Raw genomic sequence first — 25137 nt, 5'->3', positions numbered from 1 at the left:
TGAATAGCACAAACTCCAATCTCTCTCAGATGTTTCAGAATTTTGCTAGCTCACCTTACCTTCAATTTAGTTTAGTTTCAGTTTAGACTTCTGTTTAAAGATATTATTAATCTGTGAAGAGAAAAGATAATTTATATGACTGATAGGAGAATGCTGAGGAATGAAGTCCCAGGTTGGTGTTCTGTCCTTGTAGTCAGGCGAGAGTGAAGCTAGTCATGTTATCTGCCCTGCAGAGAACTCGGCTGTCAGAGTTATCGGAGCACTATCCATTGTACACTCCCGAATCCCTTCCCAGACATTTCCTTTAAACCCTTGTAAGCATTAAGTCTCCCTTAAGATAGATTACCCTTAAGTGGGTATTGACCGTAATGAGGTAGGTTATGCTTGATTCATTGTTCAAAGCAGTGCTGCTCTTATCTGATGTGCATAAGCTTTAAAACTTTGTTCTGGCTCAATATGAGCTCTTGAAGATAGCAAGGCTAAATTATGTCTCTTGTTCTAGTGCTGAGTTGCTAACATCCACCCAGATGACATGATTCTTCTCTTTCATGTTCATCTCCTTCCAGTGCAGCTACCAAAATGCCAGTAAGAGGAATCAAGAGCTTTAGGTAAATGAGGGTTTGCAGAGAAGTTTTGAAGGGCCAAAGTAGGGGATGGGAATCTATTACATGAATAGATGTGAATATGTGTCAGTAACATGTGTAACACTGATAATCTGATTTTCTCTTTCGGACTCAGTAACTTCAGTTTGAATCACTTCTCTCTCTTGATTTGGGAGAAATTGTTCTTCCCTAAAATTGCTCCTCAGTACTGTTGTATGATCTTCCATACTAAATACTGAAAAGAGAAGCATGTGTAACAGCTGATGGCTTTGCTTAAAGCCCATATCTCCTCCTCCCTCAAAATAGAATGATTCTGTTATGGTGAGAATGCTAATATGAGATCCCTTCAGATTAGGGCATAATGAACTGTTCATTCAAGTAGAGAGAAGGAAGTTTTTTCTTACCTGCACGTCAATTTTCTCTGACGAAAAATTTAATATCTAACATGCCTGCTCAGAGTACAGTGTTCTGATTGCCTTTTTTTTGTACCTGCTCGTATTGTCCTGTTTCCAAAATGTGTTTCTATGCTGTTTCCACCTTTGTTATAAATGCTAATTAAATATTGTGTTCTTCTGAAACCATTTTCATTGCAATCAGGTGCATTTAACCTTCCCTTTGAAAGAGTATTTTATGAAGATTTCTGTAATAGTGTAACTAAAAAAATCACAGAAGGATCAAGCTTTTCAGGTATGTTGTTGAAAAAGGCTTATTATTCCACTAGCTACTGATTACTATTTGGGGTAAACTGCCAAACCCATCAAGCTAAAACCTGGCTTGACTATCACAGGAGGAAAAAAAAAAGGGGGGGGAGGCACAATTATAATGATCCTGAAAACTTTTGAGATTAGTTTAGGAAAGCCCATACCAGATAAGAGTGCAGTTATGGTTTGAGAAGTGACGGGTTTTTTTAGTAGCAGGAAGACACGTTCCTGTCTCCTGAAGATTCTTTATGAAATATGCCCAGATTCCAGCTCTCCAAATTCATTCTGGGATTGATGAGCTGAATTGCATTATCTCTTGCAGCAACATTACTGAAATTACTGATGTTATAAATATAAACTGATGCCCTGCTATGGGATAAAAAGATATAGTTCAGTGAGACATGTAACAATTATAACAATATATCACAAGCAGAAAATCCAGACATTAGCTCTAATGGCTCTACAGGGTTAAAGGGAGAGACTGGGAATCACATTTGTTTCAATCACAAGGTAAATAGTTACAATTTCCTAAAACTGGCAGAGAGCAGACTTACTGAGTATGCTATAATTTCTGTTACCATTTTTCATGCTACAATCACAATTCCACAACTTAAATAATTGTATTTTATTTATGTGATCCCTCTAGATAAATAAGGTTTTCTGTTGTTTTTCTGAGTTTGTTCTAGTTTGAAAGTAGGGGTTGGGGGGAGGGGGGAGTTTTTGCTTGTTTCCATGTTTGCTTGGTAGTGCTGACAGTGGGGATTTGCTGCTGCTATTGTTTGGGGATGTGGGTGTTCTTTGGGTTGTTTTTTAGATGAAGCAGATCAGAACAGAGAGTGACACATGCCAGCATGAATAAGGAAGGGGACATCCTGCAAAAAGAAGCCACAAAGTATGTAAAACAATGTGCATTAGATTAGACTCCTCTAAGTGTTCTTCCTTGCAGCAGTGCAGAATGTTCTAGCTGGCAGCTTATCTTTTGAAATTCAGGCAATGGACATGACCTTAAATATGGGACACTTGGATAGATCGGTGACTGATCAGTCATAAGCCCAAAGCAAATATATCTCTTATCTTCAAAAAGTTTTCATCAAGTGATATAAAAGGGATAGCACAAGTTATCTTTAGAATAGAGTACAAATCCATAGTTTTCACCCGATTTCCACTTGCAGAATTTTTTGGACAGGGCCAGATAATTAGAGCAGTAGTCCATTAATTTTTCTTGCTGTGATCGTTTTTTGTTACAGACAAATACAATAATTTATATCTGTATTTTTTTAGCACTGCGAGTGAGAACCAGGCAAATTCTGAATTACTTAGTTCTGGACTGTTTTCTGATTTTTCTTCATGAAGATTTAGGGAAAATTCTCATTTAAATCTATTGAATTCTATCAAAGTTGTAGGTAAATGAGATGTTGGGTACCAGAACAGGTGGAAAAAGAAAGAGATACCCGATACAATGAATATAGTTTGTAATAACATCCAGCATAATGGGTTACAAATGATCATAACTGTGTGATTTTAAAAAAAGAATCACAGACTGTGAAGATAAAAATACAAAAACATGATTTCAGGAACTTCACTGATGTTCAGTGTCCATCATGTTGTTCATGGTTTTTAAGAAAAGAGAATGCCTGATCCATACCACCTAAAATATTCACAGTTTAAAAAAAAAGGGGGGGGGGATTTAAAAGGCAGCAGGGAAAGAACCTTCACGGAGAAAAGGAGAAAAACAGCTATCATAAAAATCACCAAAAATCCAATTTACTTCCCTCCCTGTAGATAAATGTGTATATAACATGACTGTAGTTCAGAATATGAAGAAATTAAAAAAAATAAGGATTAAGATGGAGTGCCTTCCCCAAATGCTTTTAAATTGACATGTAGTTACATTTGAACTCCTTAAAGTGTAGGCAAAAGGCCCTCGTATCCTTTTAAAATATTGTGTACAGCTTCTGGCAAAATGACTGTTCAACCCTACAGGCTGCCATAAACAAACAATGTTCTTCTGCTCAGTGCTCATTTTTATATGTCCACGGTTATAACCATAGTATAATCATTGACTGATCTTTGTTGCTAAAGATATTTATTACATCCGTTTTATGTATTCCTGTGCCCTCCCAAGGTACTCAAGATCCATACTTTAGCATATCCAGCTAATGGACAGAGATGAACTGGAAGAGACCCTAAGGTCTGGCTTTCGTAAGTAATTTCTAGCCTAGACATTGGTTGCAAGCCCCAAGTAAGGGAATGTCTGCACCCTGCCGTCTTGCTGATACTAGGGGTTGGTGGGCTTTCCTGTGTGTATTTCGTGGGCTCAGTAGGTGTCAGGGGTTCAAAGCACGGACCAAGCCTCCTGGGGCCCTAACCTGCAACGTGCACAATGAAAAATGTGCTCCAGAAGCTGTGCTTACGGGGCACTCAAGCACCAGCAACAGAAAAACAACTGACGCATTGAAAAGGAAAACAGCAAAGAGGGGGTGAGCAAAACAAGTCGGGCAGCACAGCTTGAGGGGAGGCTGTGAACTCTCTCACTGAAACTAAAGCCTCTCTGCGTGGCGCCTGTCTTCTAGGCACGTTCATCGGGCGAGGGTGCTTTAAAGGCCTGGCTAGGCCTGTGAACACCGGGCGAAGCCTGTGGCTCTGGAGGGGTTTGCGGTGCGAGGCTGGGTGTTGACGGGCCCCACGCGAGCGAGAGGGCCCCGAGGTTTGCCACGGTTCCGTCCTTCGCCGCTCGTTGGCCGCGCCGGGGAGGCCGCGCCGCGGCGGGCTGTCGGCGACGGCCGCCGCGCCGGGGCGGGCTGCGCCGCGGCTGGTTGCGCCGAGGCTCTGGGCTGGAGGTACAGCACCACCTAGAGGGGCCGCGGCGCGGGGGCGGGCTTCCCTGGGGTTCATCGCCTGCGTCGGCCCCGCAGCCCGGGTGCCGCAGGGCGGCCCCGGCCCCGCCGCGGCCCTTGGCGGCGCGGCCCTTGGCGGCGCGGGCGGGGGCGCTGTCCGCGGTGCTGAGCGGGGCGCGGGGCCCGCGGAGGGCGCCTGGCTTTCCTTGCCTGCCTCCTTCCCCCGGCGGGCCTGAGTTTCCCCGAGGGTGTGCGTATTTATACTAAAATGCATACGTTTGCTTCAGGACACATTTTGGGAAGGCGAAAAGGGAAAGAATGGGCGCACACGATGTGCCTGCTCGTACGGTCACAAGCCGAGCCTTGTCACGCCTTACAGTGGCTGCTGTCTCCCGCCTTCGGAGATCTTGGCAGGTTAATTTTTTGACATTTTTGTGCTGCAATCCTGCCACGATTTCCCATAGTCAAATATGTTTATTTACAATTATAGAGACAATTAGTCATAATTATTATTTTTCATGCTCTGCAGGGAACATTTTGCCCGATTGCTTGCAACTGCCTTTAAAACTATAGTAAATAGGTGGCAAAGGGACCCGTTTCAGAGAGGACACTGACCGACTGACAGCATTAAGTAGCCAAGACGATTGTTTTGCCGTGCAGACCCGGCACTAATAGCCGGAGATGTTAGTGCCTCTAAAACCGTATTTAAAAGCTGTCTTTTGTGCTCTGTGTTTTCATTACGCCTCCAGTTCCTGGACAGCAGGTCTGCACTGCAAAACGTTCGTCTTGGCTACTTAATGCTGTCAGTCGGTCAGTCTCCTCTTCAAAAAGGGCTTTTAACTTTTTGCTTTTCCCCTCAAGTCCTTGAAGAAGGACGTGTCCCTGCTGCTCGTTACAGTGTCAGCAGTCCTGGCTGCGCAGCATCCCCTTGCACGGGATGAAATCCTCCGTCTCCGTCAGCCTGTTTTCCCCTCCTCCATTCGCGTTGTAGATTCCTCCCAGACCCTTGCGTGTCATCTTGGCGAGCAGGGTTTGTTTTAGCTATCTGTGTAGCTACCTCGACATGTTGAAATGTAACACCACGGTCACCATTGTGAACTGTTAGCAAAGCATCTTTGGGGAGTGTGTGGGGGGAGACACAGTGAGATTTTTGGGTTGTCGAGAGTAGAAAAAAATGATTGTCTTAATGTTTCCATTTTTAGCAAAAGGATGTCTGGTATAAAACCGTAATCTAACGACAGCATTGGAGGTAAATCACAGAAATCCAGGTGTTCCTTTGTCGCTGGGGGAGACAAAAAGAGTCTCCGGTCTTTGAGTCTCTGCCACCCTCTGGCGGAGAGTCGTGCAGAGGGAGCTGGTCCTGGTTGGGAGATTTTGTAAAGGGGAATAAATGAATGGGGCACATAAAATTCTCATCACAGTGAAGGGAGGGGGGGGGGTTGTTTTTGCTAAGGTACATTTAACACGGACCCCGCCTGACTAATTTCTCGGCCAGCACAGTGTACAGAGGCGTGGAGGGCTGAAGCGGGAACAAAGGCGGCTAAAGGGACGCTCCAAGCTGAAGTTAAGATCAAATGGTTTTTGCTTTAAGCAGATGTTTTAAGAAACCAAATGCCTGTTAGCAAACCCGGCTACTTCGAGTAAAGTAAATGCTACCGAGGGGCAGCCTCCCGGCGTCGCTCGCAGTGCTTCGCAGGGCGCTGGGGAAGTCAGCAGGGGCGCAAGGGCGGAGACCCCGAGAGGGTTGCCCGGCCCCCCGCGGGCCGCTCCGCACCTGCTGCGCTGCCGGGGCCCGCCTGGCCCGCGCCCCGCCGCGGCGGGACCCCAGCGGCCGCCAGCCCCGAGCGCCGCCCCCGCGGGCCGGGGCAGCACCGGCGGCCGCCCCCCGCCCCCGGGCCGGCGGGCGCAGCCTGCGGGCGGCGCGGCGCGGCGCGGCGCGGCGCGGCGCGGCACGGCGCGGAGGGGGTGGCGGCCGCCCTGTGACTCATGCCTGCGTCGAAGCAGATCAACCGGCGATTCACGCTTTAAAAAAGCAAATCCGAGTACTTGTGGAAAAAAGGTCATCTCGCATTAAATTCCGCGGCGCGATTGGTATTCCGACGTCGTTTCTGGCGGAGTTTATAAGGGGCGAGTCGCTCCCTGGCTAGAGTCGCCCTGCCTGCTTGGACTCTGGGAGTAAGAGTGGTCTGCTCGTCCCCTCGGTAAGTCTCCTCTAAACCACATCCTATTTTTCAAGCCTTTGGGAGAACCTTTTTGAGGATCTGGATCTTTTTTTCTTAAAACCGATTGTGGTTCCCGCCATACCCACAGAGGAATAACGGGCATTTTGAGACAGCCAGCGCCTAGACATTGTGCTAACCTGTTACTTCACTTCCAGGCATTGTCTAGCGAATTTCTCCTGCCTTAGGATTACTTTTTTTTTTTCCTTTCTTAAAAAAGTAAGATACCTGTTTCCCATTTAAATCATTGATCGGTTGCGTTTACACGCGGGCGTAAATCCGCCCAGCAATGAAAATGAATTAGTAGTTACCGATTTTTAAAAAGCAGCTAACAAAGAACATGTTCATTCATTACCGCGACCTTGACTTTCTTTACAAGGCGAATAAAATAAATCTCAGGTAGCCATAGGGACAAAGAGGTGAGCGGAACACTGACCCGACGATTCTCGATCAGCGACCAGTTTTGGTTATCGAAGTGCCGTGTCCGCCAGGAAAGAACTGAACATCTAGCGAGGAGCAAGGTCTGGTCCAGCATCTTCCACCAGACATGCCTTCTCCTGCCATTTGTGCCATTAAAGCTAACGCTTGCATGGGAGAGCCCTGGTCTGCGCTGGAACATTCACGGTTCCTGATTTGCTGCACACATGTGTGTGCAAATACATATATGCGTGACGCATGTAATTGGACTTGGGCAGCAACGCACCGTTGTTGTGGCGTGGCTTTATATATCGGTCTTTCCTCGATGTTGTTAAGCCTGGCGTGTATTTCAGGGATTGGATGATAAGGCACAGAAATGGGCTCAGCTTGGGATTGTAGGTCGTTCGGGCTGGTAATTTCAAAGCCTGCTTTGTAAATTGGTTTCAATTTGACGCGAGGCGCATAATTGCCCTGCTCATTGGTATAATTGCGATAGACTTCACGGTCCGCTAAATCCACCACCGCGCGCAGGAGGTAGCGCCTCGGCGTCCAGCGAGGGCACGTTTTGCTCTTCAGCCTGTCCCGGCATCTCCCCGCCGCCGCCGCCGCCGCCGCCGCCGCCGCCGCCGCTGCTGCCCCGCGGCGCCGGTGCCGGTGCCGGTGCCGGTGCCGGCGCGGCCGCCCGGGGCTCCCCCTGCTGCAGCCCGGAGGGCCGCGCCCCGCCGCTGCCACTTCGCCAGGACTTTCATTGCTTATTGTTGGCTGCAGTCTCCTGCCCTCTGGCATCTAAGCAGGACTCCGTGTGGTCCTCCAAGAGACCAGACCTCTAAGGCCACCTTTTCTCCCTTCCAGTGAATTCTTTCCTGCCCACCCCTCAGAGGAATATTGGAGGAAAAATCGGGCTCCGAGGACCGAGACTTTTCTGAACGGATGGCTTCCTCCGCTCCATCGTCCTCCAACGACGCTCCGGACCCCACCCCAACTAATCTGCGACCCACAAGTAGGTTTTATTCTTTTCCTCGTTTAAAGCCTCTTGGCGGCTTTCTCCAGCTAGGCTTGGAAAGACCGATTTCGGAACGAAACGATTAATCTGTGAAACCCTGTTCCATGCCGCTAAGCAAGGTGCAGAAAGTGCTCCACACAAAGGAACCATCTTCCTGGCGTTAGCAGGAGAGGTTGGTCCCTCACAGCAAAAATAAGACACAGGGAGAAAAAGCCCACCTCAGCAGCCAGCACTGGCTTTATCTTACACCACATCTGAGAGATTTAGACAATAAACCGAAGCCCCCAGACGGTCAAAAATCGGGATGTTGGGTGTGGAGAAAATGAATCAGTTAAAGGGCGAAGTTACAGCAGTGGCTTAAAGTGGGTCTCCCCCCCCCCCCCTTTGCATTTTATAAATGCTAATGCTACTGCTTCCTTTCAGCGTATGCTGAAGCCTGTAATCAAGTGAAATTTGGATGCTAATTGTAGCTTTTAAAGCCTTGTATTCTTAATTGCTCTGAATTTGCCTTGAGTTATTGAGGTGTGAGCGGGAAGCAGAGGCTGCTGCAGGTGGATAGAGAATCATTTTATAGCCCTGGCTAGGCAATTCAGACAGTTGTCTACCAAAAATAAATAAATAAATAAATAGGCTCGATGCTATAAAGCATCAGAGACAAAGAGGGGGCCACAGTAAGAAATGAAAGGTTGTCAGGCACAGCAAAGTGGGGAATAGCTTTTACCCTGAAAGCGCTGCCGGGGCTATGAGGCATGAACATCGGAGTCATTACTGTGATTATTCTGCAACTGGAAGAAATAGGGGTGAGGGGGGCGACAGGCAGCACCATATCGAAAACCAGCTCTTTTTTCAGATGAGGGTAATAGGCTGTTGCCTTTTGCTGAGACGTTAGTCATAAAAATCGAATTAAGGGGCAACGCAGTTAAAAATGAAACCTTCCCCAGAAGCGAAAAGCGGCCCCTTTCCCGTTCCCTTTCCCGGGAGCGCGGCGGCGGGCGGCTGCCCCTGCGCGTCCGTCCAGGTGCGGATCGCCCAGCTCGGCGCTGCCGGCGGCTCCGGGCTCCCGCGGCCGGTGCTGCCCCCGCCGGGGCGGCGCTGCCGGGCCCGGGGAGCGCTTCACCCGCTTGTCCTCCCTCCTCCGGGGACCCGCCGCCCTCCCCGCCCTGGCGCCGCCTCCCCACGCCGGCCCCGGGCGCCCCCTCGGGCCGGGCGCGGCGCCGCGTCCGTGTCGCGCTGCCCCGCCGCGGCCCCCGTCTCCTTCTCCCCGCGGGGCTGCGCTGAGCGGTCTCTGCTCGGGTTTTGCCGGCCCGCTCCGCCCCGGCACCGCCGGGGACGGCCCGGGAGAGACCCCGAGACCTCAAGTGTGGGCGAAGGAGCCGCCCCGGGCGGACGGCCGAGGCCCGCGGCCCCCCGCGGCCCCCGCGCGGGGCAGGGCCCGGCCCGGCGGGCGGCCGCGCCGCCGCTGAGCCTCGCGCTCCTCTGTCCGGCTGCGGCTTAGTCATGCAGGTCCCATCTTCTAGTCAAATACTATTTTTCACCCAATTAATTCCTGAACTCTTTGGCGACCCCATTTCATGCCAGTTTATTTTAAGCTGCCATTTCCCTGGATTCTCGCCAGTAAATTATTAGATGTTCAGGTCCCAGATGCCTTTCCCTTTCTTCTTGACGGGCCAACGTGTCACTTCAGTGTCACTAAAGAGACAAAGAGCCTCAGCTGCCCTGAGTGAGCCAAGCACTGACCCGGGACCAGGAGCCCTCTGGAAAGCGGTGATTTCTTCTGAAAGTCCCTGAGCAGCCCCTGAGGTCGGTGAGCGGTGGGGGGGACCTAAGGAGATACGCAGAAACACAGGGGAGACTGCACGTGTGTTGCTCTAGGGTTTCCTCTCTTGCGCCCTCCCCGCAGCCGTCCCGCCGCGGCAGCAGCCCGTGCCTGGGTTGCCGCGCCAGGTGAATGTCTCTGCCCTTTCTTTCAGCTTACGACACGTGGTGCGGCGTGGCCCACGGGTGCACCCGGAAAATCGGCCTCAAGATATGCGGTAAGTCTGCACCGCGCCCCCGGGCGCCGCCGCCGCGCGGAGACGAGCCCGCGCCGCGCCTCCCTCCCTCCCTCCCTCCCTCCCTCCTCCCGCGGGGCGCGGAGCTGCCGCGGGCGCCCCCTGCCGCCCGCTCCGGAGGCGGCTCCGGCCGAGGGGGGGCCCGACGGCCCACGGGCCGGGCCCCGCCGCCCCCCGAGCTGGCGGCGAGCGGGGCCGGGGAGGCGGGCGGCGGCGAGAAACGAGCCGGGATTTTGGGCCACGGCTCGCTGTCTGGAATTTTTCAACCTTATCGGGCTAGAAAATACGGATCTCCTGGGGGGAAAAGATTAACGAGAGCCTTATTAAAGAGCAATTCGTCAGCTTGCTGGGTTCGGGAGATAGCGCTGGCAGCCAGTCAGCGCTCAGGCACACGAAATGCGCGAGGGGAAACAAATACAGTCAGATCGCAACGTTATAGCAAGAGATTCATTTGCAGATAACAAGCTGTCTTCCTTCTCTAGATTCCTCTGTAGCGCCTTCGCTTTTGGAGACAAACAGCCAAATCTTTATTTTCTGATGGAGAGAATCGTTCAGCTTAGCCTGCGCCCCTTATGAATAGATTTCCCGTTTTCCCCTGCTAGCTCTTATTGGTGGTGGGCGGGGGATTATTTCGTGGGAGAAAGGAGCATTTTATCAAAGCAAAGAGACATTTAAAGCCCTCACCCTACCCGCCTTAGTCGAAAGTCATTCGTTTATTCGTTTTGTTACATGGAAGTTTGGACTGAGAAAGAATCAGGTTGCAAAATATTTTAATCCTGTGCCTATTAGAGATTTCATTGGTACCCGCAGGCGACATTAACGAGTAGTCGCTTAGTTCTATAAATAGCTCCTGATCTGGGTTTAATGGACCGTTTCCCTACCAGTCCCTTCAGCGGCTGGAGCGGTGGGCTTTTTCATCATCATTTTAATTTAGCCCGGCAAGCAGAACTGATAAAGTAACGCGCCGTTGGGCTTGTTCCGTGTTGCTAGACTACCAGGGTTACAGGGGGACATCACAGCTTCCCTCAACTTAGGTGTTACATCAAATACACTGAAAATGAAACATCCCACCATTTTGGATTTGAGAAAGAAAAAAGGAGGTTGTTTTAGGGGCACTGTGAAGGGAATTCGAAACAAGCAACGATGTTGTGCTATTGGGTCGCTTTTTGTGTTCGGTTTTCCTTTCCTCCTCTTTTTTGTTTTACATGAAAAATACACCTTGAATAGTATCGGTATTTCGGAACATCCGAATTCGGCCGCGATTACCGGTTTTACTCTGGGCTCGTTGTGTGAGCCCTCCCGCTTGCATCTAACACCTTCACGATGACAGGAAGGGGGAGTTACCTTTGGTAAATAGAGTGAAGTATTGAAGTTGCCAAGAATAATTTCGAATTACAGATGCTAAACAAGTCGACGTTTAACTATTGCAATCGATACCTCTCGTCCTTACATTTCACAAGACATTGACCCTGAATATTCTGGAGTTACAAAGCCTATAGTAAACCAGATGCCTCAGAATTGTTCTTTCTGTGTGTCACACATAAATCGATTAATTTTGAATGCCAGCTTTAACTAAGGGTTCAACTCAGAGAAAAGGCAGATCTTGAACAATAGGTGTGTCCTTCCGCCTGGTTTTGTATATTGTGTGTTTGATATTTTCAGTAATTACCTATCCAAGATTTATGTGTCATTTCTTCCCAAACAACTGGCCGATTTAAGGATTAGCTACTTTCTTCTCTGGCCGAAAGTTACCGCCTAAGAGCACTGCCGCTGCTAAACCCGCGCACCCGCCGTGTCTGCACACCCCCACTTACAAAAAGAGAACAGATTTGAAAACGGTTTAATGAACTGTCACGGTGTGCAAAGTACGGGCAGATTTTCCTCTATGCCTGGAGTTGCATGCTACATCTTTCTCTCCGACCTCGGCCATTACTATCGCTGCTGGGCCCGATTCTGCTAACATTTGGCATCCGTGGGAACCCTCGACGTGGCAAAACGGCTCAGGTGCGTCTGCAGTCGTTCGTCCCACCCCGCCCCCCAGCTAACGCTTCCCGGCCCACAAGCAGCACCGGAGAGCGGATTTTTCAAAAGCACCCGAGTAAGGCCGAAACTCAGCTGTACTCAAAGTCAGTGGGATTTCTGCGGCCAGCTCACGCAGGCGCCTGTCGAGCACCCCCTGCCCGCTGCCGGGGCTCCTGCAGCCGCGCCGACGTGCACCGGTCCGCGAGAAGAGCAGGGCCTCGGGCTCGGCGGGTCTGTCCCTGCCCCTGGGGCACACGAGCTGGAGTCCGGGAGGGCTGCGAAGTGGGAGGTGGTTTGCACACCTTCCACTTGTTCAGCCTTTTGGTCCCCTGATGTGCAAATGCTGCCTCTCCTAACGCTGGATTTGTGGTCACGCTGGGGACCGAGGGAATCGATGAAAACACCTTGCAGCGGAGCACGTGGGGGACGTCGCTACTGCTGAGAAAAGCCGCGCTCCTCTTCGCTGCGCGACCAGCAGCCTGTACCATATTCGTGCTCTGCTACTTGCTGGATCTCTCCTACACTGTTCTTATTTTAAGTATTTCCGGGGAATACAGCTAAAAGTTTTGATCTAGCCATGCGCTTTTCCTCGGGCGTGTAAGAGGCCCTCGAGGAAAGTCCACCACGCTTTGCCGCAGCTCGGGGGCCTCGTCGCGACTGGGAGCCACCGCCGAGGGAGGAAAGCGCAGAAGGAGGATGCGGCCGGCCCCTGCCCCGTGTAGCCGGCCGGCCCTGAGCGGCTGCCGCCCCCTGCGGCCCCTCCTCGTCGGCGCCCTCGGGCTGACAGCCCCCCAGCCGCATTAGACTGCGGGGCCTTCACGAGCGACGCGATATTTGCAGCCGAGAAAAACGATTCCGGGCAAGCAGCAAGTTCCTCGATTCAAGTGTTTTTTTGTTTTTGTTTTGGGGTTTTTTTTTGCCTCCGCCCTCAAAGCGGCCCCCGCCCCGCGGGCCCGGCGCCGCCGCAGCGCCCACGCGTGTCCGGCGCCGCGCGGTTTCGGCCCTAGCGGCAGCGCGGGCAGCCGCGCCGCGCCACCCTGCGGAGTCGGCAGGGGCCCGTGCTGCATGGTGCGAGGTGAGGTGCGGAGCAGCTGCCCTGACCCCGAATTAATGTCCTTGGCCTTCACCCGCTGCCGGTTCAAGCGCGGGGAGACGGTAACGAGCACCGGGGGCACACTCCGAGGCGAAGTGCTGCTGCTAATCCTCTTGAACAGGGGCCGCGCTCGCTGCGGCCGCTGTCCCCGCCGCGTCCCGCGCGCAGCGCTGCCTGAGCAGACCCTTCAGCAAAATCCCGTCCTCTCCGCGGCAGCGGAACCGCAGGAGCCGCAGGAGCCGCAGCCCTTCCCGCTGCTCCGCCTCTGCCCCTGCAGCCCCGCGGGGCTGTGTTTGCTCGCCCGCCCGCAGTGGCGACAGCTGTGCAGCGGGACCGCGGCTCTTGGAGCAAGTGTTGCCTGCTCTCACAGAATACATCTCTTTCACGTAACTTTTCCCACTGAATATTTACCCCGAGAGCCTAGAGGAAAGACAAGTAGAGAGAGAGAAAAAAAAAAGTGAAGCCACAGGACCCGGGAGAGAGGATCGCTGTGGGATAGGTGTCTAGACTGCACCCACTCCGGTGTCAGCTGCTGCGCCTAATGAGCAGGCGAACGGCGCTTGCCAGGAGGAGCTAGTAATTTACTGCAAGAACCATTAAAAGCAATTACAACGAAACTAAAAATTTTCATCAAACCTGAATGGTTACTCCTAATTTGTGCACGAAGAGAGATTCACTTAAATTAATTTTCTGGACTGGCAACTCATAGTCCTAAAAGCATCACAGGGGAAAATTATTTAGTAGAAGGTTACTATTACGGAATGGCAAATGAGAAAGGTGCACTGAAAAGCCCTGACGAGCTTGACAAACCCAACCGCTCGCGAGCAAGCCCCTCTGGAAGCTCGTATGGGTCCTCGACTCATGCAGGAAAGGGGTTGCTGCCTGGGGGCTGCGTTTTCAGGAGCTCTTTGTCTACTGCGTTTGACGCGTGGGTCGAGGCTCTCCGCAGACCGCCAGCTCGCCGGGACCGCAGCCCGGTGCCCGCCGCGCCTCGCGGCTCCGGGCGGCCGGGGCGGCCGCAGCGCGGGGCACCGGGCCGGGGAGCGGCGTCGGGCAGAGCGGACGCGCGCAGCTCCGGCTTTGGCTTCCCTCGCTGCGCAGGTTCCTCTCTAGGGTATCCCCAGGCACGGTGAGACCTGGGGCTGTCTGGTGCTAGTACCAATTCGGTTGAACAACGGCAGCAGCGGAGAGTACGGGCCCCCTTCCGAGAGGCGCTCTCAGCGCGCGGCGGCGTTAGCCCGGGTTTGTCCCGGCCTCGGGCCCGGGCCCGGGCCGAGCCCCGGGGGAACAGGGCCGCTCGGCCGCGCCGTTTCAGAGCCCCGTGGTCCGGGCAAACCAAGGCCAGTTCTGTGGCACTGCCTCGTCCAAACAGCAAAGCAAGCTCGGTGCAGCCTGGGAGATCAAAATCCATCGCCTTTGTTAAAAACGAAAAGGCAAACACTATCTGTGGTTTAGTGGGCATGGATTTAATGGAAGAAACCATGAAAAATAATTGTCATTTCTGCCTTGTTAAAGTGGACGGCCCTTGTTATTCGTCGGGGGCCCCGTGCGGCGCCCCCCGCCGTAATTCTTGGGGCGGGTGGATTTATTATTGCAGTTATGCACAGTGTTATTAGACTGGGTCTTCTGTGCTAGAGCTGTGGCTCCGGGAAGAGCGGAATGCCTGGGGATGCCAGGAGATGAATAGTGTTAGCATCAGAGCGTCTTTTCAGGTGGAAAATGAGCATCTCTTGGAGGCGTGCTGGTACGTGCAGCGGCCTTCCTGGTAAGAGGAAGGTGGGTCTGATGAGCGCTTCCGCTCTTTAGAGCACCGAAGAGGGATGCTCCAGAATGGCTGGTTATTCTCCTACCTTTTGTGCGTGAGAGCACCAGAGAGAAGTGAAAGTGGCCCTGATTTTAATCATACATCATTGCCCCTGTCTACTAGGTCCATAAACTTCGCCTGCAGGCTGAAATAGCATTGACTTACCCTGAACTCTCTTCCAGTGTCTGATTACTGAAGTGGAATCTGTCTGATCGACTTAATAAGAATTTACCACTGCACTAAATGACGAAAATTTGTTTTTTGCATGGCTGGGTTTTTGCAGTTGATGGCATTTTGAGCTCTCCCTCCTGGAGGCAAATAATCTCCATAAATACTCTTATTCCTGACCTCATTAGCTAGATCCAGAGCAAACACCACTTTGCACTGTTGTCTAGAGAGCTGCTGTAGACATTTCAAAACATGTTGGGAAGTGAGAAAACTCTGACCCATGCTCCTTGCAATAACAATGTAGGGTTCCTGCAGAGGACCAACAGCCTGGAAGACAAGGGTCGGATCGTGAGCTCTCTGAAGGAAAGGCAGTCCTCCAAGAGCCTGCTGGCCTGCGAGAACAGCGAGAGGGAAGCCAGGTTCAGGCGGACCGAGACGGACTTCTCCAATCTGTATGCCAGAGGTAAGCGCACTTTACAGCTACTGCTTGCTCCATCTCAGGCACATCCCTTAATGTAGCCTGCCTTCGCTTCCCTTGGAAGTGTAGCCACTTCAGACCTTGCTTTTGCTTGGTTGCTTTTTAAGGAAACTATGTGTGCATGTTTGCTGAGAGCCGCACTGAAGATGCTGGCAAGTTGTCTTAACATTTTACATACTTTGGGCTAATCCTCTCCAGCTGAGCTCCAGCAGTTCCTCTGGAGTCACTCGAGATCTAGCCTCTAGAAGGAGAATAATTTCTTATTTTATTTCCTTCTTAGTAAGTTAGCAATGAAACCGGATTGCTAGTATGGGGCCGTTGGCGAGGAGGGTGGGGAAGAGAAATCAGCCTTTCTCGGGGAGGAGAGGGAGCGTTGCAGGAGAAGGGTAGGTGCGGGGTTTGGTGCCCTTTGCTGTGGTCTCCCGTGACCTGTCCCCGCCGGGGCTGCTCCCCCTGCGCCTCACGCTCCGAGCAGCCGCTGACGGCTCGGTTTTGCCCGCAGATTTGCTGCCCGCCAAGAATGGCGAGGAGCAGACCATGCAGTTCCTGCTGGAGGTCGTCGACATCCTCCTCAACTACGTGAGGAAGACGTTTGACAGGTCCACCAAAGTGCTGGACTTCCACCACCCGCACCAGCTCCTGGAGGGCATGGAGGGCTTCAACTTGGAGCTCTCAGACAACCCTGAGTCTCTGGAGCAGATCCTGGTGGACTGCCGGGACACGCTCAAGTACGGCGTGAGGACAGGTAGGTCCCCACGGAGAGCTGCCGGGGGAGGCTCGGCCCTGCGGGGCTGCTGCCCGGCGCACGGCGAGGGGAGCGGGCTTGAGCCTCCAGCGGCACCCGCGGCCTCGCCGCTGACCCGGCAGCTCCGCTCCGGGGCTCTTCCGGCGCTGGGAAACTCCCGTCGCTGCTGCTGCCTCCGTCCCCGCAGGGGCAGGGCTCGGTGCTGCTGGCAGAGCCCAGGCACAAGTTTGCAAGACGTAATCTCCTTCACTTGATGAAATGCGAGCTGTCTGTATCTCCAGGGAGCAATATCATTAGGTAAATGAGGGCATAAATGACACTGAATTTGCAGTTTTTCTTCCTTATGTTCACCAGACGTTTAATGAAAAAGAGAGTGAAATCCTAGGAATCGTCAATAAAGGAACCCTACGGATTTCAGCCCATTATCCGGGAGCCCCGCCTAGCCAGGTCCTTCTGAAACAGATAGAAATGCCCGTTTACACTAATTTCTTCTGCTTGGCGAGCTCTAGCCAGCCTCTGATCTTTCGGGCTGTTTGGCCCGAAACGTTTCGCAGCTGCGCTAGCAGGAGGCTCGGCTGGCAGCAGGCCGGGCTGCTGCGGGCGCCGCGGAGCGCGGCTGGGCCCGGCCCTGCCCTGCCCTGCCCTGCCCTGCCCTGCCCTGCCCTGCCCGGCCCTGCCCTGCCCTGCCCTGCCCTGCCCGCCCCGGGCTGCGCTGGCGCTGCCGGCGCGGCCGCGGTGCCGCCGGGGAGCTCGTGCGGCTGCACAGGGCCAGCTCCGGGGGGCAGCTGCGGTGGCACCGTGGCGGGCAGCAAACTCGTCCCCCTCGCCCCTCCTTCTTCCTGGGGCCGGCAGCACCTGTCCCCCGCGACCGCAGATACACGGGTACCTGCTCGGGTGCGAGCCCTGTAGCTGGGTACGCTGCGAAAAGAGCTCCTGGGATCGTGCGGCGACCCAGAGCGCAGCGGGGCATTGCGAAGGCCGCCGCCAGCTCCCCCGGGCCCGAGGGGTCACTGGCTCTCTCCAGGCAAAGCTCCCGTTAAGGCTAGCGAGGATGACTACGCAGTCCAGCCCCGGGAAAGCCGCGTGCTCGCCGGCGGCGCCGGGAGATCTGCGAGACGTCTGTCAAAATAACCCCCCAGCCGTGGGGCATGTCGTGGCAACGGAGAGGTTTGCTGAGCTGCGCCGGGGTAACACCGGGCATTAGCCCCTGCCCAGCCCCGCAGCGGGAAGGTGCCGGAGGGCAAACACCGCCGGCCCCCTGCACGCCCCTCCCTCACGCTCGGGCGGCTGGAAGCTGGCGAAGAGCCCCGCTCCCGCCTGCTCCGCGGCGGCGCAAAGCCGGCGGGGCTGCGGCCGGCTGCGCGGGAGCGCCCGGGGGGGCCCGGCCCTCCGCTCCGCTCCGCTCCGCGTGTGCCTCCGTCGGCGCCGGCTCCTCCGCGGCACCTGCCGACCGCGGCCCCGCTTGCCGCCGAGGCCGGCGCGCTTGTCGTGGCCCTCCCTCACCCCTGCGGGCCAGCGGCAAGCGGATGAGCCTTCCTCGCTTTTCCCCTTCAAATGCAAATGTAGCCCAAACCTGTAGGTCTTGCTCCCGAGCACGGTGCCCTGTGCGCCCGGCGAGCCGCGGGGCCCCGAGCGCCCGGGCTCGGCTGAGACACCCGCCGCGGCCTGCGGCTGCTCCAGCCAAAGGGGTTTTCCAGTTCGTAGCGACACTTTCATGAAGGGTCTCCGCAGAGAGAGGAATTGTTCTGCAAACGTCGCTGAAAGCGCGTTCCTGGGTGCAGGGGTTTGTGTCAGAACAGCTGGATGGGTTAAAACCGCAGCCTGAGGGGCAGCGGTGAGGCTGTCCTGAGCCGCTCTCGCTCACCCTTCCAGGTCACCCCCGCTTCTTCAACCAGCTCTCCACGGGACTGGATATCATCGGCCTGGCTGGCGAGTGGCTCACATCAACCGCCAACACCAACATGTAAGCAGCGTCCCCTTGCCCGCTCCTGCCTTCGGTATCTAGAGGGGTCGCACCTATCGTGCTAGACGTCTGTTGTGATAGACAGCTATTATTTTCTTCTTTAAATCTGATTTCTGAAGTTCTGTAAAAGTACCTCATAATTTTTAATAATATAGTACTCCATTGCTTCTGCTTTTTATAGCCACATTTCTTTTGGCTAACATCTTGGCTAACATCTCAGCTATCCTTTTGAGATCAGGGAAATTGCACAAATATGATAACCAAAACCGAATTTGGCTCTGCGGGAGACTATGATAACCTTGGAAGTATTGCCATCATTATTAAGAACATGAGACCCACTTATTCGGTTCCCAAAGGGTAATTCTTTCTTGATGAGGTTGCTTTACTTTTCTTTGATTGGTTTTAAGAGTATATTGTTAAATAGCTAGTTCTGTAAAGTGTATGGAGCATTTATGCTCTAAGCAAGAACATATGTTTAAAATAGTTTTCTGCAAGCACGAAATTTCGGTATTTTTTTGTATGGGGTTTACCAAATGGAAAATAATATAATGCTCTCTCTTCCCTCCCCCCCCCCCCCCCCCAGCAAATCAAGGTCAATATGACATGTTTTAAAATAACACAGTATTTACAAATACAGTTAAAGCAAGATGTTTGTAAAATATGATTCAAAGAACTGACAGAGAAGGTTATTTTAAATAGCCAGATCAACTCTTTGTGCTCTGGGGAATATATTATTTGTTTTGAGCAGTGTTTCAGCTCAGAAGAGCAGGTTCTGACCTTTATCTAGAAGCTGTTCTAACCTGCTAGACAAGCATGTAACATGACAGTAGCACTAGACTGTGATAAGGAATTTGTTTTCCATTTGCCATTTTATACATATAAACAATACTTAAAATATTTGTGAACAATTAAAAAAATAAGTATTTTGTTTCCGATGAGTTTTGAGTAATCAAAACATCAGTGGCTCTTAATATTTTAAATTGTCATTATGAAATGTTATTTAAATGTCATGCAAATATATCAAATTAAATATAATAAGGTTCCCATATAGGCTTAGAAATAATGTATCTGTGTGGCATTCACAGCTCAATCACTAGCATAAGAGTTTCAGGGAAATTTTCAGATGTAATTTTTGGAAGCTGCCGTTGGTCAACCAGCTCGAGGGATCTGTGGCGTGGGGTGCTCGCCTCAGCCAGGCAGCAGCCAGCTGAGGTTAGAGAGGGACAGCGCTATCCAGAAATTCTCTCTGTGCCCCCTGTTAGCCCAGAGGAGAAAATTATACTGATAGTATCAGTATTATGCATTTATGCTTATGCAAACATAACATACAAATTATGTAAAGTGCTTTATGTTTGTTCCTTTTACATACTGGCAAACAGGAGAACAAGGAGATAAAATGATTTGTCCTGATAAAAATGGTACTGCCTTTAGGTGAGAGCAAAATTAAGCCAGCCCTGGGCACTACCAAAAAACCCATTCATATATTCTGTTAGTAAAGAGATGAGACTTGCATCCATTTTAGTTAATTCTTAGAAGTAACTGTAAAGGTTGTAACTGTATGGAAAACCTAATTGGGACTTTTCATCAGATTGGTTCTGAAGTAGGAGAGTTTCTGCCATGCCAAATGCATTTTCTATGTTTTACTGAAAATTTCAAAATCATTTAAGTTTAAAACAAATAATTTGGAGTGTTCTTCAGCAAAATGAGATTTGGAAAACCATAGCCTTCATCTAACATAGCTGCATTGGCCTTATCATTTGTAATCATCCACAATCTTCTTTTTGGTCAGTCTTTGGAGACTCAGAAAATAATTACATAACAAAATAAATAAACATTATTTTGTTTGGTGTTAAGTATATTCAACATTTCCTCTGTGAAAACTTGACATTTTATTTTAAATAGTGGGGGTTTTTTGTTTTTTATTTAACTTGCCAAAAGCTATATGCTTTTCATTCAAGCCTCTAAATCTTCCAGGAAGTATGTAGGCATCAGTGTGTACATTCTCAGGACAAAATTCAAAATGCATTTTAACTGATGTAAAAAATCATATTGACTTACACATCTTGTATTAGGTTACAGTGGTTTATACAGTGCTGAGTTCCTATTGACTTCTGTTGGTCATTCTGCCTGAGTAAAGGTTGGAAAATATCCTAGACTTGCAGTGTGGGGAAAAAAGAAAACAATCCACTATTATGATTTTGCTACTGAGAAGATTTGCTACTGAGAAACCAGACACCAACTGGTTTATTAATTTTGTCTTTCTGTAATTTTTGGCAACGCCTGAATTCCAGATCACTGTTCAAATGGCTGTCTCTGACAATTCTGATCATTTAAAAAGCAAAATAAATAGTATTTTCACCTTTCAAAACTAGAAATAGCAACAATTAGAAAAAAATGCTATTGAATCTTAAATGTTTTAAAAATAGTGGTATCGTATCTGTGATGAACTAAGGACATAGGCAAGATTTGTAGAAAAAGCTAATAATTTATTTTAGACTAACCAGTGTAGATATAAATAGAAGATGATCTTTCAGCCACACGTTACCTTCTTCAGACAGCTTATCTCCTTAAATTTTGCCATTCCTATTCTCCAAATGTCATTTTAGTATTAGTAGAGAGACAGTGCACAGATTTTAGCCAGATTATTCAAATGAAAAACTTAAAGAATCAGTCAGATCCAAAGTGTTTGGGTGTGTTATTCTCGCAGATTCCTTCAGAAATCCCAGGCTGATTGTTTAGTTTCTTTGTGCTTCAAAAAAAAATTTTTTTTAGTGCGGCAAGCCGAGCTTATCTACAGCAGTAGCAATTAATCCATGTACCTTGATCACCAAAAATGGTTGTATGACTGTCACTTTCCATCCGTATATCTGTGCGTGACATCATGGCATATTAGACCATGCAGTGTGTTTGCCTCATTAAGTGGATACAACAGTTGACTGCTGTCTTGTTTGTTGTAATTGGTAATTAGAAATTCATCATTTATAATTACTCTTGACAGCTATTGATCATATCGTATTGTAGAAATAAGTTGTCCTTGGAGATCAACAGAATAAATCCACATAATTAATTGTATTTAGACTTTGAAGCCCTAGCTCAATATCTCTAATTTTGCTCGAGGTTAGCTGGGCAAAGTTCACTGTTTTCATAAGGTTTTGGCAATATGTTATTCCAAAAGTGTGAAGTTGGCACACTGGAAAACAAATACATTACAGTCCAATTTTGCATAACAATGACCAGTACTATGATGGTGAGCACAAGTCTCATGTTGGCTGTATAGAAAAGTTACTAAAGAGGGGATGTGGTAGTCTTTATTGATGAATATTGCCAATATTGTCTTTCTGAGGATTCTTTGCTTGAGTAAAAATTTGCAATATCAGACCTACAATTTATGGGAAAATTTTTAGGAATCTTAAGCATTTTCACCAAGAATCACAGACTAGGAATTCATTGTGTGTTTTGGAATCTGTATTTAATTTTTTGTTGTTGTTTTATCCATGCAGGTTTACATATGAAATTGCCCCTGTTTTTGTCCTCATGGAGCAAATCACACTTCGAAAGATGAGAGAGATTATTGGATGGTCAAATAAAGATGGTGATGGAATATTCTCACCTGGTGGGTTGCGCTTCACTCTTGGTGGTTTGATCAAAACTTCAAAAGTAAAAATAAACATAAGCTGTGGCTGAATGCCCACATTCTTCATGAAATATCTGCAACACAAAATGACATGTCAGAATTTTAGAAGTAGGAATTTTCCACCTGAAGTATGTATTTTGTTCAAACATAGCACAAAAAGTTGAAGAAAATGATCTTTATCTTTAGGTATGACTATGTATTGTGACTATACAGAAACCTGTCCAACATTTTAAAACTTGATTATGTGTTCTGGTACATAGTCAGGCATTTAAAAAGCCTTATTCTTATGCCTCATGCCAGGAGCTGCTGAGCAACCACAAGCCCTGCTGACCAACAGCACTTGAGAATCACGTATTGACTTCTTTGATGGTTAATGAGAATTTGGGCGCACAGTCGGGTAAAGCGCAACAGGGTGTTGGTCGCTTCCTGTGGCATAATTTTCCCAGAAATCTGATTGAGTTCCCAAAGTACTATTTTGAAGAGCAGGCCAAAGTGTTACCCCATGAAGGCAATATAAGGGCTGTCAGCAGTGGCAGAAAAGACCTGGAAACCATATAGAAGTCCTAGGGCCTGTGTGCAGACAACACGAGCACCTAACAGAGCTCCAGATTTCTGGGTTTGTGGGGGTGAAACGTGCTGTTTCAGAGGATGAAGGACAAATTCCACCTCCTTTTGGAATAGTCAGCCTAAAATCCATAAATGCACACTTACTTGATTGCCAGTTGCATCTGCAAGAAAAATATGGAAGATCTTTCCCAGTGTTCTTGTTGGTGAAGAAATATTAGAGGAATAAGTTCTCTTAGACTTTATGGATGAGGTTAGTCTTATTAAATCTTGATGTCTGCATTGTACAACTGAGCTAGTTATCCTTGGATCTTTTTGTAAGTAAATCAAGAGAAATAGACACTTTCCCTCAATTAACCTTCTTCAAAAATAAATATCAAAAATAGGTTAGCTGAATCAGCCTACAAAGTATCTCTTTCTGTTAACTGACTGCAAAGGGAGCTTAGGATAACTACTAGCTCAGATGTAGAAATCTACCTTTTAGACATCCATCTCTACATCTATGATAAGATGGGATAAATCCAACCAGCATGTGACATTTCTTCAGTCCCAGTCAATTTGATAAGTTTCTGCTATTCTTGCTAACAAGAAGCTGTCATGCAAAGGCAGCATAATGAAAATGGATGCCTTTAGGAATGTGTTACAAAAATATTAGCAATTAGAAGAGACAATAGTTGGAAATTCTGACTATCAGTATGACCTTCCAGAGGGTCTGTCCCTATCCTGTCTAGATGGGTAACCATGCATTTCAGAGATTTATTCTTTCATAGTTCACTGTCACTTTCACTGCATAACACAAAAGAGACTTGTTTGTCTTTGGTCTAATATGCATTTTTTCTCATCATCACTATTTTATTATTCATTCATTCACAGGAGGAGCTATCTCCAATATGTACAGCATAATGGCTGCACGCTACAAGTATTTCCCTGAAGTCAAAACAAAAGGCATGGGTGCAGTCCCTAAACTGGTTCTCTTTACCTCAGAACATGTGAGCTTAATATACTGCTAATTGTTAATTTATTGATATATATTTTGAAGATGTTTCACCATTAAATGACTGCTCTGCTATTAAACATGCATATGTTTTGCTGCAGAGTCACTACTCAATAAAGAAAGCTGGAGCTGCCCTTGGATTTGGAACAGACAATGTGATTTTGATAAAATGCAATGAAAGGTAAGTTTTGATATATTAAACGTGTTCATCTGTTAAATTTGTTTTATTGTGCTTAAAGACTGGTTCAGTACAGTGTGTCAAGTTGCTAATGGCCTGTTGAGAAAATCCTATTAAATTATTTCAACTGTAGCTAGTATTTCTATGTGCAGTCTTTAATTTTCTTTGTCTTTCTGTTTCTGCAATAATTACAGAGGCAAAATAATACCAGCTGATTTGGAGGCCAAAATTTTGGAAGCAAAACAAAAGGTTTGTGTTTCTAAAAATTAGTGCTTTGATGCTTGTGTTAATAAAATGTGTTATCTCTCCCTTTGAAGGCTGAGGGTTAACATTAACCAAGAATGTTAAAATAATATTTTCATCTGCTTAATTATATATTAATGTATTTTTTAGGGAATCATCCTTGTATCTTGCTAAGGTTTCCATTTACTCTTTAAATACCCTATATTTTTAAGCTCTTGACCCACATCTGTATTTTCTGAATTCTTTTTCTTTTATAACTTTCTGTTCAGGAATATTGGAAATATCTGCTGGATTGGAAATATCTTTTGGAAATATCTGAAGTATCTGGAAATTTCTGTTTGGGAGTATTGGGAATAAACTTTCTGTTTGGGAAAAAGATTATTAAAAAGTAAAACTGAAACTAATTTTAGTCAAACTTTAAAGTTCAGTAAAACCTATTGAAAATTCAAGTTGAGGTTAGTCCTAAAAATTCCCGTAGAATTCAAATGTGAGGTTGCAGGATCAGTAACTGTAGTCAGTAAGTTAATTTTTTTTATTTGAGGCATTCATTATTATTTTTGGAATCAATGTAATGAAAAATCTGTTAATGTTGTATAGAGCTACCAAAGTTAGAGCAATTAAGATTTTTTTTTAACTTCTTTACATTTGGGCATTCCTTAAAGTTGCAGTTCACATTTATTTCATCTAATTCAAAACTGACTTGCTTTGGTCTGATAGTTCCACATTCATTGCTTTTGTTTTGGATTGTTTTGTTCTGCTTTGTTCTCTTTATGGTAAATAAAGTCAAAAGGAATAACTTTAGATCATTGAATCACAACTTACAAATCATATTCAATTAATTTGCCTTTATACTGTTATAAAAGTCCCTTAGCTTTACTTGACTGTTGTTAGTTTGTTACCAGAACATTTGAATCTCCTAACTGAAAGAGATTAGACAAAATGCTACTCTGTCTTCTGATTAGCCAATTTTGTGAGGTTACAGTAGGATAAACACCGCCAGTTTGTTCCTATCCAGTTTGTTAGGTTCTACTGTTGCTGGCGGGTGTCTTTCACATGGGAAGAAAAACATTTTAAGATGGGAAAGTGGGACAGCAACATTTCTAAAGTGACTTTCTCATCTTTTTCTGAACTCAGTTGTATTTTGTATTTAATTAATATTTTTATTTATATTGTAGGGATATGTTCCTCTTTATGTAAATGCAACTGCAGGCACAACAGTATATGGAGCCTTTGATCCAATAGAGGAGATTGCGGACATATGTGAAAAATACAACCTCTGGCTCCATGTAGATGTAAGTAGCTGAACAAAGTACTATTATTCAGGCAAAAGAGGATTCTTCTTCACATGTTTCATCTTGAATTAAAACATTTATTATTAGATCCAGAGTAAATTAAAATATTAGGCTTTTCCAACAGAAGCA

General features: G+C 48.4%; 1 protein-coding gene across 1 annotated transcript in view; it reads left to right on the top strand.

Moving 5' to 3' along the window:
* Positions 1–2117: 2117 nt before the first annotated feature.
* The window catches only part of GAD1 (glutamate decarboxylase 1), a 33241-nt gene continuing 10221 nt past the window's right edge, over positions 2118–25137 (top strand). Inside the window, 12 exon segments of the mRNA XM_067298529.1 lie at positions 2118–2194; positions 7629–7662; positions 7665–7776; positions 9750–9812; positions 15222–15380; positions 15898–16140; positions 18013–18103; positions 21604–21716; positions 23175–23290; positions 23397–23476; positions 23668–23722; positions 24892–25008. Of these exon segments, the coding sequence (XP_067154630.1) occupies positions 2118–2194; positions 7629–7662; positions 7665–7776; positions 9750–9812; positions 15222–15380; positions 15898–16140; positions 18013–18103; positions 21604–21716; positions 23175–23290; positions 23397–23476; positions 23668–23722; positions 24892–25008 (1260 nt within the window).

Source organism: Apteryx mantelli, chromosome 6, assembly GCF_036417845.1.
Source record: "Apteryx mantelli isolate bAptMan1 chromosome 6, bAptMan1.hap1, whole genome shotgun sequence".
Classification (NCBI taxonomy): domain Eukaryota; kingdom Metazoa; phylum Chordata; class Aves; order Apterygiformes; family Apterygidae; genus Apteryx; species Apteryx mantelli.
This window is presented reverse-complemented; position numbering and strand designations above follow the sequence as displayed.